Source organism: Molossus molossus, unplaced genomic scaffold, assembly GCF_014108415.1.
Source record: "Molossus molossus isolate mMolMol1 unplaced genomic scaffold, mMolMol1.p scaffold_m16_p_14, whole genome shotgun sequence".
NCBI lineage: Eukaryota > Metazoa > Chordata > Mammalia > Chiroptera > Molossidae > Molossus > Molossus molossus.
Genome location: NW_023425349.1, coordinates 71,281,396 through 71,297,003, shown reverse-complemented (window position 1 = coordinate 71,297,003; position 15,608 = coordinate 71,281,396). Strand labels below are relative to the sequence as shown.

Genomic DNA, 15,608 nt, shown 5'->3' with positions numbered 1-15,608 from the left:
AAATTCTAATTATTGTATTCTCTTGGATATAATGCTATTTTGTCCTTCTAGTTTGGAAAAATGCCTTCTTTATTCATTTTACAGACATCTGTTGCATTTCTACCATGCACAGGCATTGAATTAGTTGTTGAGGATAAAATGCTATTCAACCATTGTTCCTATTTTGAAGAATCTTATGATCTAGCGGGGTAAAGAGAGATAAGAAGAAGAGTTATTCTAAAATATGGCAAGGATAAGAGGCATGCACACAGAGCAGAGGAGAGGCAGTGGGGAGTTGGGACTGGAGTTCAAGGAAGGCTTCCAAAAAGTGAAACCTAAATGGAGAAGGCTGAGTAGAAGTTACCCAGGTAAAGCAGATGGTGGAGGAATGGAGGTAGACAATGAAGGTAGTAGCATAAAGCAAGAGTGAAAACCAGAGTTAACTGAACCAGGTAATACCCAAAACTAATAGTAATGTGTTGCCAGACCATCAGATGGGTGAAAGGAATATGATAAGATATGGAGCCAAGAGCCAGATTATGAAAGCCTTTATAGGGCATTCACATGAGATTAAATTTTTATCCTAGTGACAATTGGAAGCTATTGAGATTTTAATCAAGTATTGAAAATGGATAGATTTTTGTTTCATGTACAGGGTGTGGCAAAGAAGGAAACTTTATTCAGTGCAAAAGAGCTCAACAGTGATACAGCAAGGCTGTGAAAATAGCATGGCTACGAGGCAGCCCTGGGGCCAGGACCCTCTCCCACTAGACAGCTCTGCTCTGCTCCCTACCAGTCTGCTTTGCACTGCTCTGCTCCTTTTTGTGCCAGTCTGCTCTGGTCTGTGCTGGTCTGCTCTGTTTCCCTCCCGTGAGACATCTTAGGTGTTTAGCTTGGCCAGAGAAAAGCAGTTTTCAATATTTGGTGGAAAGGGAAAGTGTACTCCCTAGCCATAGAGGACCTGGCTTATATAGATAGCAGTCCCTGCCCCTGGCCTCTGATTGGTCTGCCCTCATACAAATGAAGATTCCAAGTCCTTGACACTTGATTGGTCCCAAAGGCACTTTCCTGACTGGTCAGAATAGAGCTATTCTGATTGATTGGTGAAGATGTTGATGGGGCTATAGCAGTGCAGCTTCAGCTGGATGGGGAAAACCTCAGTCCTACAGGTTGAGATAGGATTCCAGGAACTCCTTTATAAAGGCTGGTTCAGATGGTAGAAACACACTACAGGCAGGCAGTTCAGTGTAGACTTCTCCCTGAAGTGCAGTTGTGTGAGGGGCCCCTGTGTAGAAGTGGCTGGTAGGCAGGTTTTTTTGTTGTTTTTTTTTAATTTGAGCCCAGTTAGCCACCAGGAGCCTTTCTAAGGGTCCACACAGTTTAGGTTAGAGGGTTTGTTCAAGAAATATTTAGGAGAGAGGATGGCAGGTGGTGATGATGGATTTGGGGAGGTAGAGTAGGAATGGGAAGGAGTGACTTCAGGGATGTCTTAGTTTTCTAGATGGGTGGCTGTGTTGGTGGTGTCATACCACTTGAAAGCTTGCAGGAAAGATGATGAGTTTGTTCTTTTTGGTTTTCCCTAACATAAGAAACTAATTTACCAGATATTTCCATGTTGCTTTGTAGATAATTCCATGGTAATTTTTCCTCCAGCATTTCTTTGACATTGTAACTGTCAAGTGTCTGGGTCTTTTCTGTTCCTTATGAGGAGTAAACCTTTGCTTTCTAAATTTCTATTTATACCTAACTCTCTTTTCTCTCTTAATTTTTTTAACCTCTAGGAAGAACCTAAGAAAGTCCGCTTTGATTATGACTTATTCCTGCATCTTGAAGGCCATCCACCAGTGAATCACCTCCGCTGTGAAAAGCTAACTTTCAACAACCCCACAGAGGAGTTTAGAAGAAAGTTGCTGAAGGCAGGAGGGGTGAGTGGCACTGTCTTGTGAAAAGCCTTCTAATAAAAAACTAATTGCTAGTGTGTTAAGACGTATAATCATATTTTGAGAGAGGTAAAGGAGATGAATATGTGGTTTACCTGTAGGCTCATGGTTTGAGATAAAGAGGTAAGCAAACAATAACATTTTAAGTAGGTATGAATCTGAATTTACATTGTTGGTTAGAATAGCCAATAGTCTGTGCAGTTCAAACTTATTTAAGCAAAAAAACCAAAACTAATAAATTATCCCCAACTAAGTAAAGAATAGTTTCTGAACTTTTTTATATTAATTTATAGAAACTTTTGGGTAAAGTTGAAAATCTCATTAGAAATTATAAAAAGGGGGTTATGTCCAAAAACTCATGATTAAAATGAACAGAAAAGGTATACTTATTCATATTACATGTTTGAGTTATTTAAATACCATTTTTGTTTGTTTAAATTGTATGTAGGTAAAAGATGGCTATTCCTTTTAAAGATAATGGTAGCAAAAGTGTGGCAAATTTTTGCCCATGTGATTTGTCTAGGATGGGGAAACATTTAAAAAAATGTTTTTTTCTTTATTGATTTTAGAGAGAGAGGAAGGGAGAGGGAGAGAGATAGAAACATCATTGAGAGAGAACATTAATTGGCTGCCTCCTGCATGCCCCCCCGTTGGAGATTTGGCCCAGAACTGTGGTAGGTGCCCTGATTGGAAATCGAACCGGTGACCTCTTTCTTGGTGCATGGGTCGATGCGCAACCACTGAACCACACTGGCTGCATGAGTGAGGAAACATTTTTTAAGTAATTTCTTACAAATATAAATATTATGAAATATTTACTTGGGGCTAAGTCAGCTGACAAATACTATTGACCGGTCAAAATCTACTTTACAATGGGTTCCATTGGGATTATCAGCCTCTACTTAAGATGAATTTCCTGTGTTATCTTATGTTGGCAGTTCAGACTCTATAAAATGTTGAAATATGTTCTTTACACGAGAATTTTATTTACTTTGTCTTTCTGGAAGTTTTTTAATAGTGTTGCATCTATGTACTTAACCATTGTATGTAAGCATGTGTAGACCATAATTCCTCAAGCTGCCGCATTTCAGTGATAAAATCTACCTGAGGACTTTGAAGGAAAGAGTTGTATCTTATATAGCATAGAAGTTCCTTCTGTTTATGAGGTTGTAGACAACCACTTTGAGAACTTCAGGAAAGCTGTGGATCCTCTCTTAAGAAAATCACCCATAAATATAATTGTGTGAACATTTTGGGTTATATGGAACCCAAAGTCCATTTTTGTGGAGGTCTGTTTTGCCAAGCTCCTATGCTTTCAGTTGACCTACTAATATGCATTTGAGACATTGCAAGTACTTTTATCAGAGTTTATTCAGCACTGTACTGTCAGTAGATTGTGGGTTAAATAGGTATTGGACCAGCTTTGGAAGTGAATCATTACTTAAAATATTTTATGGGAAAATGTATCTTCATGAAGAAACGGGCTTTTGTAATACAACTCATTTTATTTTATTTTTCTAAGTTAAATTTATTCAGGTGACATTGGTTAATAAGATTGTATAGGTTTCAAGTATACAGTTCTATGATACACCATCTCTATGCTGCTTCGTGTACCTAGCACCCAAAGTCAAATCTTCTTCCATCACCATACATTTGACCTCCTTTACTTCTCACTATACCCCAACCCCCTGTGTACACCTGATCTTGGAAGCTAAGCAGGGTTGGCCGTGGTTAATACTTGGATAGGAAACAACTCATTTTTAAAGTTAAGGGCTTGTTATATATTTATTAAAGAAATTGTACTGCTTCTTTTAACAAAAAGCAACCTATTATATTTTTCTTATAGTTACCAAGAGTGCAGTGTTGATGCTACTTATCTATGGCTATGCCCTTAAAAATAAACTGGTCCATTTTAAATATATATATATATATTTTTTTTACTTTAGAGAGAGAGGAAGAGAGGGAATGTGCAAAGCGTTGATGTGTGAGAGAAACATCAATTAACTGCCTCCTGCACACCCCTACTGGGGATTGAACCCACAACCTGGGCATGTGCCCTGACAGAATCCACCAGTGATCTTTTGGTACATGGGACTGTGTTCAACCAACTGAATCACACTGACCTGAACTGGTCCATTTTAAGTACTAGTTCTCAATTTTCTTTTTACAAGGATGGCAATTTATGCTTCTGATTATTCCTCTTGGGTATGCAGGCAGGTAGGTAATTGGAGCATGTGAATTATGGAACTTGAATACACCAGGCTTCTGATAAGGGTCGTAGGAAAAAGTAAATACGACACAAGAACTTTTGAAAACAACCACTTAGTCCCGGAGTACTCAAGGGTTGCTTGTGAGCTGGAGAAGAGGTTACAGGTCATTGATAATGCAGTGGAGTGTAGCACTGCCTCCTGATAAGGTCTCTAGTAGGTTTCTGTCTTTTACTATACTCAGCCTTTATCTCAGAATTATCTTCCTTGACGTCCAACTTTCCTTCTTTGTGTTTCTTTAAGTGCTATTTGAAGCCTGCAGAGTTTTTTCCCACTAGACTTAGATGATGTCTTGACAACTCTAACATAATAAGCTGAAATGTGAAATATTCAAGCACACCAGTTATTTGACATAAATTCTTTAAGGGACCTATTCCAGTGAATTTTGTGGTAAAATTAAAATTTAAAAATGCATTTGAAATAAAAGTAATCTCATAGATTATTTTTATTTTATATGAAAAGATTAGTCTTTTATGGAAATGTGAGAATGTATAGACTATTAAACATTTTTTGTTTTACCTAGATTTTTGGCTACCTTGTATTATTTTTATCTGATATTTAAACATTTATCATTGTCTTCATATTAACAAAGTCTGTTGTGTTACTTATAAACTATTTTTGTTTTATTAGAAATTTTTTCAGCTTTATTGAGATATAATTGACATATAACATTGTGTAAGTTTAAGGGGTATAATGTGTTGGTTTGATATATTTATATATTACAAAGTAATTACCACCATACCATTAGCTAGCACCTTCATCATGTAATAATTGCCATTTCTTTTTTGTGTGGTGAGAATATTTAAGCTGTACTCTCTTAGTAAAGTTCAAGTATATAATTCAGTAGTATAAATTATAATCACCGTGTAGTACATCAGATTCCCCAGAATTTAATCATCTCATAACTAAACATTGTACTCTTTGACCAACATCCCCTCCCTTTTCTTCTAGTTCCTGGTATCTATTATTCTAGACTCTGTTTCTATGAGTTCAGTGTTTTTAGATTTTAAATATAAGTGATATCATACAGTATTTGACTTTTCTGCTTGACTTTCATTTAGCATAATGCCTCCAAGGTCCATCCATGTTGTCACAAACAGCAAGAAATCCTTATTCTCATGGTTCAATATTTATTTACACACACACACACGCATGCGCGCACGCACACACATGCACGCACCACATCTTTATTCATCTGTTGATGGGTACTTAGGTTGTCTCCATATCTTGAGTAAATAATACTGTAATGAACACAGAAGGCAGATAACTTTTTGATGTCCTGTTTTTATTTCCTTTGGATATATACCCAGAAATGGGATTGCTAGATCATATAATAGCTCTATTTTTAATTTTTTGAGGAACCTCCATATTATTTTCCATGATGGCTGCACCAGTCTGCATTCCCATCAACAGTGCATAGGAACACTTATTATCTCTTGTCATTCTAACAGATAATAGTCATTCTAACAGGTGTGAGACGATATCTTATTGTGGTTTTGATTTGCCTCTGATAATTAGTGGCACTGAGCACCTTTTCATGTACCTGTAGGCCATCTGTATGTCTTCTTTCCAAAAATGTGTATTCAGCCCTGGCCGGTTTGGCTCAGCAGTTAGAGCATCGGCCCATGGACCAGAGGGACCCAGGTTTGGTTCCCGCTAAGGGCATGTACCTCGGTTGCAATTTGTCCCCATGTGGGTGGCTACCACTTGATGTGTCTCTCTCGCATTGATGTTTCTCTCTCTCTCCCTCCTGTTCTATCTGAAGATAAATGCAAAAATGTCCTCGAGTGAGGGAAAAAGAAAAATGTGTATTCAGTTCCTCTGTCCATTTTTAAATCAGATTGTTGTTTTTTCTGTTTTTGTTTTGTTTTTGCTATTGAGTTATATGAATTCTTTATATATCTTGGATATTTACTCCTTATCAGATATATGATTTGCAAGTATTTTCTCATTTTATAGTTTGCCTTTTTGTTTTGATGATGATTTCCTTTTTTGTGCAGAAGTTCTACTTGTTTATTTTTACTTTTTCTGCCTTTATTTTTTCGTGTCTATTAGAAATGTTGTTCATGACTGTGCTTCTTCAAATAAATATTTTTTAAAATTTATTTTTATTTATTTAATTTTTATTTTATTTAATCAATTTATTTTTGTTATAGATGTTTCTCCTTTTCCCTCCTCGCTACCCCCCCCCCCCCCCCGCATTGCTGTCTATGTCAATTGGTTATGCTCGATAAACCTTTTTTACACATTGGGTTTTGGGGTAAGAAAATGGAGGGGGGAGTGTGTTTCTTATACCTAACCATTGCATCTATGACATAGATATATATGTTCTACCTTTAAGGGAAAAATTAATCCTTTCTTCATATGTACTGTGTGCAATTAATATGTACAGCTTGAAACACGAGTAGAGCAAACTTACTGTTTTGGCTATGCTTTTTTTCTCTTGCACTTTTTTCTTTTAGACCAAAAGTACATAACACTATTAAAAGTTGAGCTTGGCTTTTCAAGAGATCAGAAAGGTTGCTTATAGAGCTGTCATCATCTTAGACAAATGGTTTCAGCTCTGAGAAAAAAAAAATTATTCCAAAGAACTTTTTGCCATAAGAATCTTGAAAAATTGCATATATATATTTTTTTTTACCCCATAATCTATAAACATGTAGCTAAATGACAACCTTTTTTGGTGGGGGATGTCAATAGCATTCCCTTCTTTCACTGAAGTTTTCTTTTTTTTTAAATCCTCACCCAAAGATATTTTTTTCTATTTATCTGCAGATAGAGTGGGAGGAAGATAGAGGGAGAAAGGGAGAGAAAGGGAAACATCAACGTGAGAGGGATACATGGACTGGTTGCCTCCCGCAGGACCCCAACCAGAGCCAGGATGAACCGCAAGCAAGGTACTTGCCCTTGGCCAGAATCGAACCCACGACTCATTGATCCTGGGGCCGACACTCTAATGGCTGAGCCAAACTGGCCAGGGCCTTTCACTGAAGTTTTAAAAAATGTTACAACTCTTTTTAAATAGTCTCAGAGAAATCTTGGTATACTTCCCTGTTGGAAGAAATGTGTCCTGTGTTGTTCTGTTAACTCACTAATATTAAGGAAATCCTAGCTTTAAAAGATAAAAAGTAAACTTTTGTGGGAAGCGCACATTTGGATTTAAGCCCTATTTTCTAAGACTATTGAAATGCAGAATGATTTTATTTACAAAACCCTGAAAGTAGTTTCCTCTAAATGAGAGACCTTATTGGAGCTTGCCAGGAAAGTTGTAGATTTGGTTTAGATCCTAGCTCCTGCCAAGCCTTAAGTAAGAAAAAGACAGAACGTAGTGATCAGTAAATGGAAAAGAACAACCCGAGAACTTCTGGGAGGAGATTACCTTTATTTTATTTTTTTAATTTAAATCCTCACCAGAGGATATTTTTCTATTTATCTTCAGACAGAGTGGGAGGCAGAGAGAAAGAGAGAGAAACATCGTTGTGAGAAAGACACATCAACTGGTTGCCTCCTGCACAACCCTGACCAGGGCTGGGGACCAAGCCCAAATTGAGGTACTTGTCCTTGAGTGGAATCGAACCTGCAACTCTTTGGTCTGCGGGCCAAAGCACTAACTGCTGAGCCAAACCAGCCCGGGTGAGATTGCCTTTATTTTGTGATCTCATTTTTCAGTTGGTAGGGGATAGAAGACAGTGAGCAATAGACTTTTGAGGGCAAGACTTGATATAATATATTCTAGAATTTTAAGCAAAAGAATGAAGTGTACCCCATGGAGAAGCACCTCTCAATTCCACTGAGGTATTTCTATTTGTTTTTTAGAACATGAACTGAGAATTCCTGTTGAGTGATTTCCAAATCTACTCTTCAGGATATCAGGATTTTTTAAAAAGGGGGGAGGTGGGTGGTGGTTTATGATTACAATAGAATATTTTTCTCTCTATTTACTTGATCATCTTCTTAGTAGCTAAGAAGGGTTTGATATCTATTACATTTGATTGAAAGAGGATGAGTTTTTTTTTTGGGGGGGGGATGTTGGCAAAGTAAAGATTATCGGTAAGTATATGTCATATAAGTAAAACTTGTCATTCTACTGACTGGGTTTCCTGTTGGGAGGGAGGGTGATACAATTGGAAAAGTTTTGAAGTCAGACAGATTTGAGTAAAAACTTAATTTTTATCGATTTCTAGCTGAAGAAAATCATTATGTCTTTTTCAGTCTCAGTTTATCATCTGTGAAATGCATGGGACAGTGTTTTCCTCATTGGGAATATGTAACCGCAGTGTATGACACATAGTAGATACCCTGCCTTTTGGGTTCTTTTCCTTTGAGTGCTGGTTTAGAAAATCACCAGGTCGTTAACCACTTTCATATCAAAAACTTAAAGGAACAGTGAAAAAGTTTTGTTCTTTAGTATAAGCTAATCTAGATGTATTCACAGGAAAACATGGTTACCACCAGTTAGTGTGACATGCACATTGATGGATATGTGTTAGGTTTAAAGAGTAGCCCATGGTGCCCTGGCTGGTTGGTTGGAGTGTCGTCCTGATAAGCCAGCGTTATAGATTTGATCCCAGGTCAGAGCACATACGAGAATCAACCAATGAATGTTTAAATGGATGGAGCAGCAAATTGATGTCTCTCTCTTTTCTTTCTCCTTTACCCCCCTCCCCCCAAAAAAGATTAGCCCATGGTGTCTTTCTTCAAAGAATTTAATTCTGGTTGTTTATATTTCGCTTGCATAAAGTGAAACAAAGGTCTTTTTGGAAGGAATATCATTTTTCAAGATACACGTTTTCACTAGAAAAGTGATTAGTTCTTACCATTGTTCTTAATTTAAAATTTCTAACAGATTAAAGCTTTCTTAAAAGCCATTAGGAGATTACCTAAGTCATGTGTTCAGGAGGTAGTTGCATCCTTGTGTTTCTATGAAAAAAAGCACAGAAGGGGCAAGCATCGTGAGAGAATTTTTATTTTATAGCTGTTCCCTTTTATTTGGCCTGGAAATCAAGTGATTTGCTTGGGTTCTGTTGTTCTTTATGAAATAGTGGTAGGGTGTTGGTGGCTTTACCCCCCTCGTTTTTCTTTCTTTTTTTCCTCAATTAAACAGGGCAAAGTCTAAACATGTTGTTCATTCTATTTCTGAATCCCTGGCAAGCAGTTAATTTTGAGGACTGAAAATTAAAACCAACCACAGCAGTTGTTAAAACTAGGGTTTCAATAGGCAGAAGTCCAATTCTGTTCAGACACCACCTGTTTCAGTAGGACATCTCAGACGCCCATTTGGCAAGGTTTGCTGGAGAAGACGGGGAACATGCTTGCAGTTTGTGTTAAGTCTGCAGCATAATGCAGTCCTGTTTCTCAGAGTGACAGTTGCATTTGTATGTGGTATGTTCTTTGCTAGGAATAAATTGGAATTTTTCTGAAACTCTGCTTCTTGTAAAGTGGAATTCTAGTCTACAGTGGACCCCCAGCAAGGGGTTTTGATTATTAAAGGGCCAAAGGCATCTTATGATAAGGAATTTTCCCTTAACGCCGCTGTGTCAAGCCATCCGGACAGAGCATTTTATCGCAGGGTTCTGGAGTGAATCTTGTGTAAGGTGGTTTACTGTTTCCTTTTATAGGGGAGTTTTGAACTCTTCTAATTTATAAATGATACAGATCATATTTTCTTCCTTCAAAAGTTTAATTTTTTTTAAATAGGTAAATACACACACAATACAAAATAACAGACAGTGAGTTGAGTCTTTCTTCAGGCCACCAACGAAGTTATATTGAATAACCTTTTACATGGTTCTTTGTGTACGTGGAGGAGAGAGTATCTGTAGGGTAAATTCCTAGGAGTAAAATCATGACTGCAAGGCAAAGTGGAATTTAAATTTTGATAGACATTTACAAATTGCCTGCCAACAAGTTATGCTACCCTGTGCTTGCATCAACAATGTGAGAGAATACCTACTTCACCACACGGTGATTTATGAAAAAATTTCCCTCAATCTGATGAGTGAAAATGATATCTCATTTTTAATTCACATTTCTTTTATGAGTTATGATGAACATCTTTTCGTATGTTTAAAAGCCATTTCATTTCCTTTCAAAGACCATGTTTCAATGTATTTTAAATTGGAAATATTCTAAGTGTTTCAGTTTCAACTTAAATTTATGGGTAGTTTTCCCACATACTTACATTTGGAAAGGTTACAGAAAGATGCGGAAGCTTCTTTAACCAAGGTCTGTGTTTTCAGGCTTTTTTCAACATGTAACAAATTATTTTCTTAGGAACTGATTTGTCAAGACTTTGGCTTCTAAAAATATAAGTGGCTTTTGTGGCAAACTCATCGCAGCAGACTGCTTAAAAATGACTAAAAAAAATGCATAAAAGATTATTTTAGTGGCTGTTACTAGACAGCTTCATTGATTTTTTTTTTTTTTTTTTTTTGATACTTGTTTTGGGACAAGTATGCTTTTTATTTTCTGATATTTATCATCCTGTAATCTTCTGCTTAAAAAAAATAAACAGATGCTGCTGTTTTTCATTGGCACTAATAAAAGGTGATTTATTTGAATAATTGTAAGGCCAAGCAGTCTTCCTCATTTATTTGGTGTTTTCTCAGAGTTGAGGCTAATTTTCTGTCGTATTTGGTATTTTCTCCTTTTTTTAATTTTGGTTCTCTCCCAAAATTAAATCATGAAAGTAGAACATATGTGTAAATGATAAGTAGGATGTCAAAATTGTGAGCCTTAACTCCAAATGTAACATTGATCTCATACATTTTTAGGTAAAGCATGATCATGGTAGTAGAAAGTTATTTATATTACTCAGCATCTTTAGTCGTTTCATGGTTTAATGTCTTCTGGAAGTCAGATATAAGCAGGATAGTTACAGACTTGTGAAAATCTGCACCCAAAACTGTGTGTGTTATAAAACAGTCTTCTTGCCTTCTCTGTTACCTACTTTTTCAGTAAGAAGGGGAAAAACAGAGACACACACTTCGCACAGTGCAAAGTTCAGATACCCTTACTGCATCAATCGAGCTAAGGCTAAATGACAAAGAAATGGAACAGGTCAGTGTTCCTAGAATGGATACTAGAAAAAGCGCTGTCACATGTGAAGCTGTCAGTATCGAACAGTGTGCTGTGTTTCTTGAGGCACCTTTCCCAAGAGGGCCAGTTTAGCTGCCGAATGTAGGGGCTTAATTTAGCCTTGAAGGGAAATGCTGTGATATCTGAAAGAAAACCACCACTTAACTGTGCTCCCCGCTCCTGCCCCCAGTGCACAAAAAGCCGAGAAAGTAAGAAATGATTGCAAGAGAAAACCAATGAAATGATGTGAATCTTGGATTTCAGAGAATAAAAAAATCAGTAATTGTTTATTTTTTTAAATACAAAAGTATTACGATTGAAAACTGTTGGTTTGGTTTCTTTCTCCCTTCTGGGCTTAGAGAGTTAGTTCATTGTGCACTTGTTTATCTAATCTATCTGCGTCTGTTCCCTTAGTCTTAGGATGGTAAAAGAGCTATGTATGAGAGCGGCGGTCTATTTTGACTGTCCCCCTTGGATCTTTTTGAGGGGTTTATAATCTATAACATTAAGTAAAAACAGTTTGGATGTAGTGGGTAAAGAAGGAGAAAGGGAGCCGTGATTCACATTTTATTTTCTGAATTTTTCTTGTTCCACAAATTATAAGAAAACCTGACATCGATAAGGCTTTGAAGGCTGCAGTTTAAAAATAAATGTCTGAGACTCTTGAAATAGATATTTGTTTTTAATTTTAATTTTCAAGGAGTGAGGATAAATGGTAGGTGGTATAATATAATGATCCCCCCACAAAGGACACAGCCATGGTGCGATGGAAAGAATGTTTATCTGAAGGTACAAATTCAATTCTTGGATCTGCTGCTAATTTACCTTGAGCTTCAGGTTGGTGTACATCTAAAATAAGTATAATATCCCCTTCCTCCCACTTGAGATTATTAAAACAATGTTGGTACAAAGTTAAGCAGTCAGCAAATAATTATTTATTGAAATGACCTCTTTTTTTCCTGCAGGTTTTATTATGCTTTATTTTAAACCATGGTTTTTGTTACCTAGAAAGGTGAAAATAAAAGATCTGTATTCCTAATCTTTGCCATGATGATGGTGCTCTACTAGAAAGAAGATATTTTACCCTAAAGAAGGAATTAAGCCCTGGCCGGTTTGGCTCAGCGGTTAGAGTGTCGGCCTGCGGTCCAGAGAGACCTGGGTTCGGTTCCCGCTAAGGGCACGTGCCTCGGTTGCAGTTTGTCCCCGGCCCTGGTTGGTCGTGTGGGTGGCAGCCACTTGATGTGTCCCTTTCACGTCGATGTTTCTCTCTCTCTTTCCCTCTCTTCCTCTCTCTCCTTCCCACTCTGTCTGAACAAAAAATGGGAGGATGTCTTCAGATGAGGATAAAAAAAAAAGGAATTAATTTTAGTACTTAATTTTGAAATAAATATGTGCTAATTTTAGAAACATAGGCTTTCTAAATAAGCAAAAAAAGAAAATAAATTGTTATAATCCCTGCAGTGACTATAACCACTGTATTTTACATTGTATTATTTACATAGATCAGATCACATGAAATATTTATATTTGTACTTAATATAGTAAACATGAATTGCATGGGTTTTAAACTCTGTGACTTACTTTATTTTAGTTTTTCAAAAACATGTCCTCACACTTCAGAGGATTGATGTGAAAATTTGGGTGGTTAGGAAGTTACTAGTAAAGTGTTATTTTATTTCCCCTTCCATCCTCCCCTCCCCTCCCCTCCCCTCCCCTCCCCTCCCCTCCCCTCCCCTCCCCTCCCCTTTCCTTCCCTTCCCTTCCCTTCTTTCTTTTGGTTATGTTTTGTTGGTGGTGGTATTTTCACCTTATTGGCTCCCAGCTTCTCAAAATTAAAGTTACTGGCTTAAGGCCTAAAGACTGTAAGTGGCACTATGAACAAGGGAATTGTTTTTTACAAATTAGAGATTACTTTTTAATAGTTCTGAAAATATAGAAGTATGATGGTCTAGTTTTCTGTGTGTGTATGACTGGATGGGCCATATTTGATCTGTTATTTGGAAAAATCTATATTGTAGGTGTAGATTTTGTAAATGTCATTTTCACCTCTTCTCCCCTTATAGGGTAGATTGGGGGCCTGTGGGTAGTGTGAAATCATTACATATAAAAAGGCTTCATTAATGGAACCATTGAGTAAAATAAGGATGCCCTATCCATAGAACTGGTCCATTCAACCACAGTTAGAGTAAAAATGGAGGTATAATAAAAATCAAGTTAACTTCATGAATTTCTGTCTTAACATGAACTCTTAGTGACTCAAGGATGGGTTTGGGTGGGTTATATTGACAGAAGTTTACACTGATGTCTATGGTGTCTTTGGGCAAATTAGAAATAAGTGCCTCCAATTTCTTCTCGCTCCATGAAGCCCAGCCCAAGAAACATAGTCTCGCTAGTGTGGCATAGCTGGATTTCTGCTTGTCTTCACCCCGCTGACAAAGGATGCTTGTACAGGGTGCAGTCTGGACAACCATGTGCAGTAGTGGCTCTGTTTATAGGTTTGGACACAAAGGAGACTTTGATGTGGAACACAGCTGTCTTGTCTGAGAAAGTCTGGACAGGAGTGACCTGGGGAAGTAATAAATAAAAATTTCTTGAAAATTTGTTCTTAGAGTATTCCAATTTGGAGTAAGCATGTCCTTTCAAAGGCATAGCCTGGCCTCCTGTTCTGCCACTCTAGTTTATGACACTATTATACAATATCCGTAGATATCTATAAAGGCCCAGTTTGATCATGGGGAGCAAGAGGACTTTTGATAAGACCGTTGTGCTTCAAATGTCAATGACTGTGAGACCAGGCTAACCCTTTGAAAGGACATTGGTCACAAAAACTGGAAGACCAGTTGAATAATGTAGCTATCGGGAATCATACAGTGGCTAGTAATTTATTATTTTTTCAAGTAAAGATTAACTAACTTGGCATTTTCCTTTCTGATAATTTTGAGCTCTGAATGATTTGGTGAAGAAAGCATCAATTAAGTCCAGATCAGGGATATTCTAGATCTTAGCACCAATCAGCATGAATAAAAATGCCTTCCACTGTGTTCTAGTCTTAAGACCCTCTTGATCTGCTTCGACTCTGCACAGAGGTCCCAGAGTTAGGGCTGGAACTTGTTCTTGTTGAGTCTTATTTCTTTAATATCCCTTCTATATGTTTTCTTCCTAAATTTGTTTCTACTCTTTTGTCTTTACTTTTTATTTTATTATTTTTTTTTATTTATAATTATTTTCAATTACAGGTTACATTCAATCTTATTTTTCATTAGTTTCAGGTGTACAGCACAGGAGTTAGACAATCATTCATTTCTTTTGCCCATCATGATCCTCTCCCAGGGTCAGGTCTCCTGAGCTTCTCTCCCTCTTCGTCCACACTATGCTCCAGGATCATCGTATCTGATCCCATTCTGTTTCTTTTTCATTCTTCTCCTGAAGGGATTTTTGTGGTTTATGTACATACTCTAAAATTTGGCTGCTGTTCTTTATTCTTTTTGATTAAAATGAAATCTGTATTCTGATTTACTTTAAAAAAAGAAAAGAAAGTGCATTGAGGTTAGGGATGTATGTGCCTTTGCACCGCAGAGCGATACTAGGTGACTATCTCACAGGCACAAGATAACGCTGCACTTGACGAATCAGCCTTGAAGGTGAAAATCAAACCTGTATGAGTTGTTGAGATATGTAGAAGCTTTCTCTCTGTCCAATTTTCTGAACATCTATCCTAATTCCTTTGGGGGAAGAGAATATATGTAGCACAGCACTTAAAAGGACAGACTCTTGTTATGAAACCAACATTTTTTTTTTTTTTTCAAGAGCCGACATTGGCAGTTAGTAGCTGTGTGACTTTGAAGAAATGAATTATCTCTATTGGTTGTTTCCTCATTTAAAAATAAAGAAAATGGCCTTGGCCAGTTTGGCTCAGCGGTTAGAGCGTCGGCCTGTGGTCCTGAGAGACCCGGGTTTGGTTCCCGCTAAGGGCGCATAACTCGGCTGCAGTTTGTCCCCGGCCCTGGTTGGTCGTGTGGGTGGCAGCCAGTCGATGTGTCCCTTTCACATCGATGTTTCTCTCTCTCTCTCTGTTTCTCTCTCTCTCTCCCACTCTACCTGAACAAAAAATGGAAAAAAGTCCTCGGGTGAGGATAAAAAAATAAATAAATAAAAATAAAAATAAAGAAAATGGGCAGGATCGGGAGGAGGGTGTCAATGGGGGGAAAAGGAGAAACATCTATAACAAAAATAAATTAATAAAAAAAATAAAGAAAACACACACACAGACATGCACACAGTTTTAGACCTGAAGGGATTCTTTGATGTAATAGGACAAGCACCCCATTCTGCAGATGAGTAAACT

The 15,608-nt window shown here is 37.3% G+C and overlaps 1 protein-coding gene across 2 annotated transcripts in view; it reads left to right on the top strand.

The window, feature by feature from the left end:
- MLLT3 (MLLT3 super elongation complex subunit) overlaps nt 1-15,608 on the top strand; it is a 287,402-nt gene that overhangs the window by 178,134 nt on the left and 93,660 nt on the right. For both annotated transcript variants that reach the window (XM_036260333.1, XM_036260334.1), the window contains exon 4: nt 1,761-1,904. In XM_036260333.1, the coding sequence (XP_036116226.1) occupies nt 1,761-1,904 (144 nt within the window). The remainder of the gene's footprint in view (nt 1-1,760; nt 1,905-15,608) is intronic.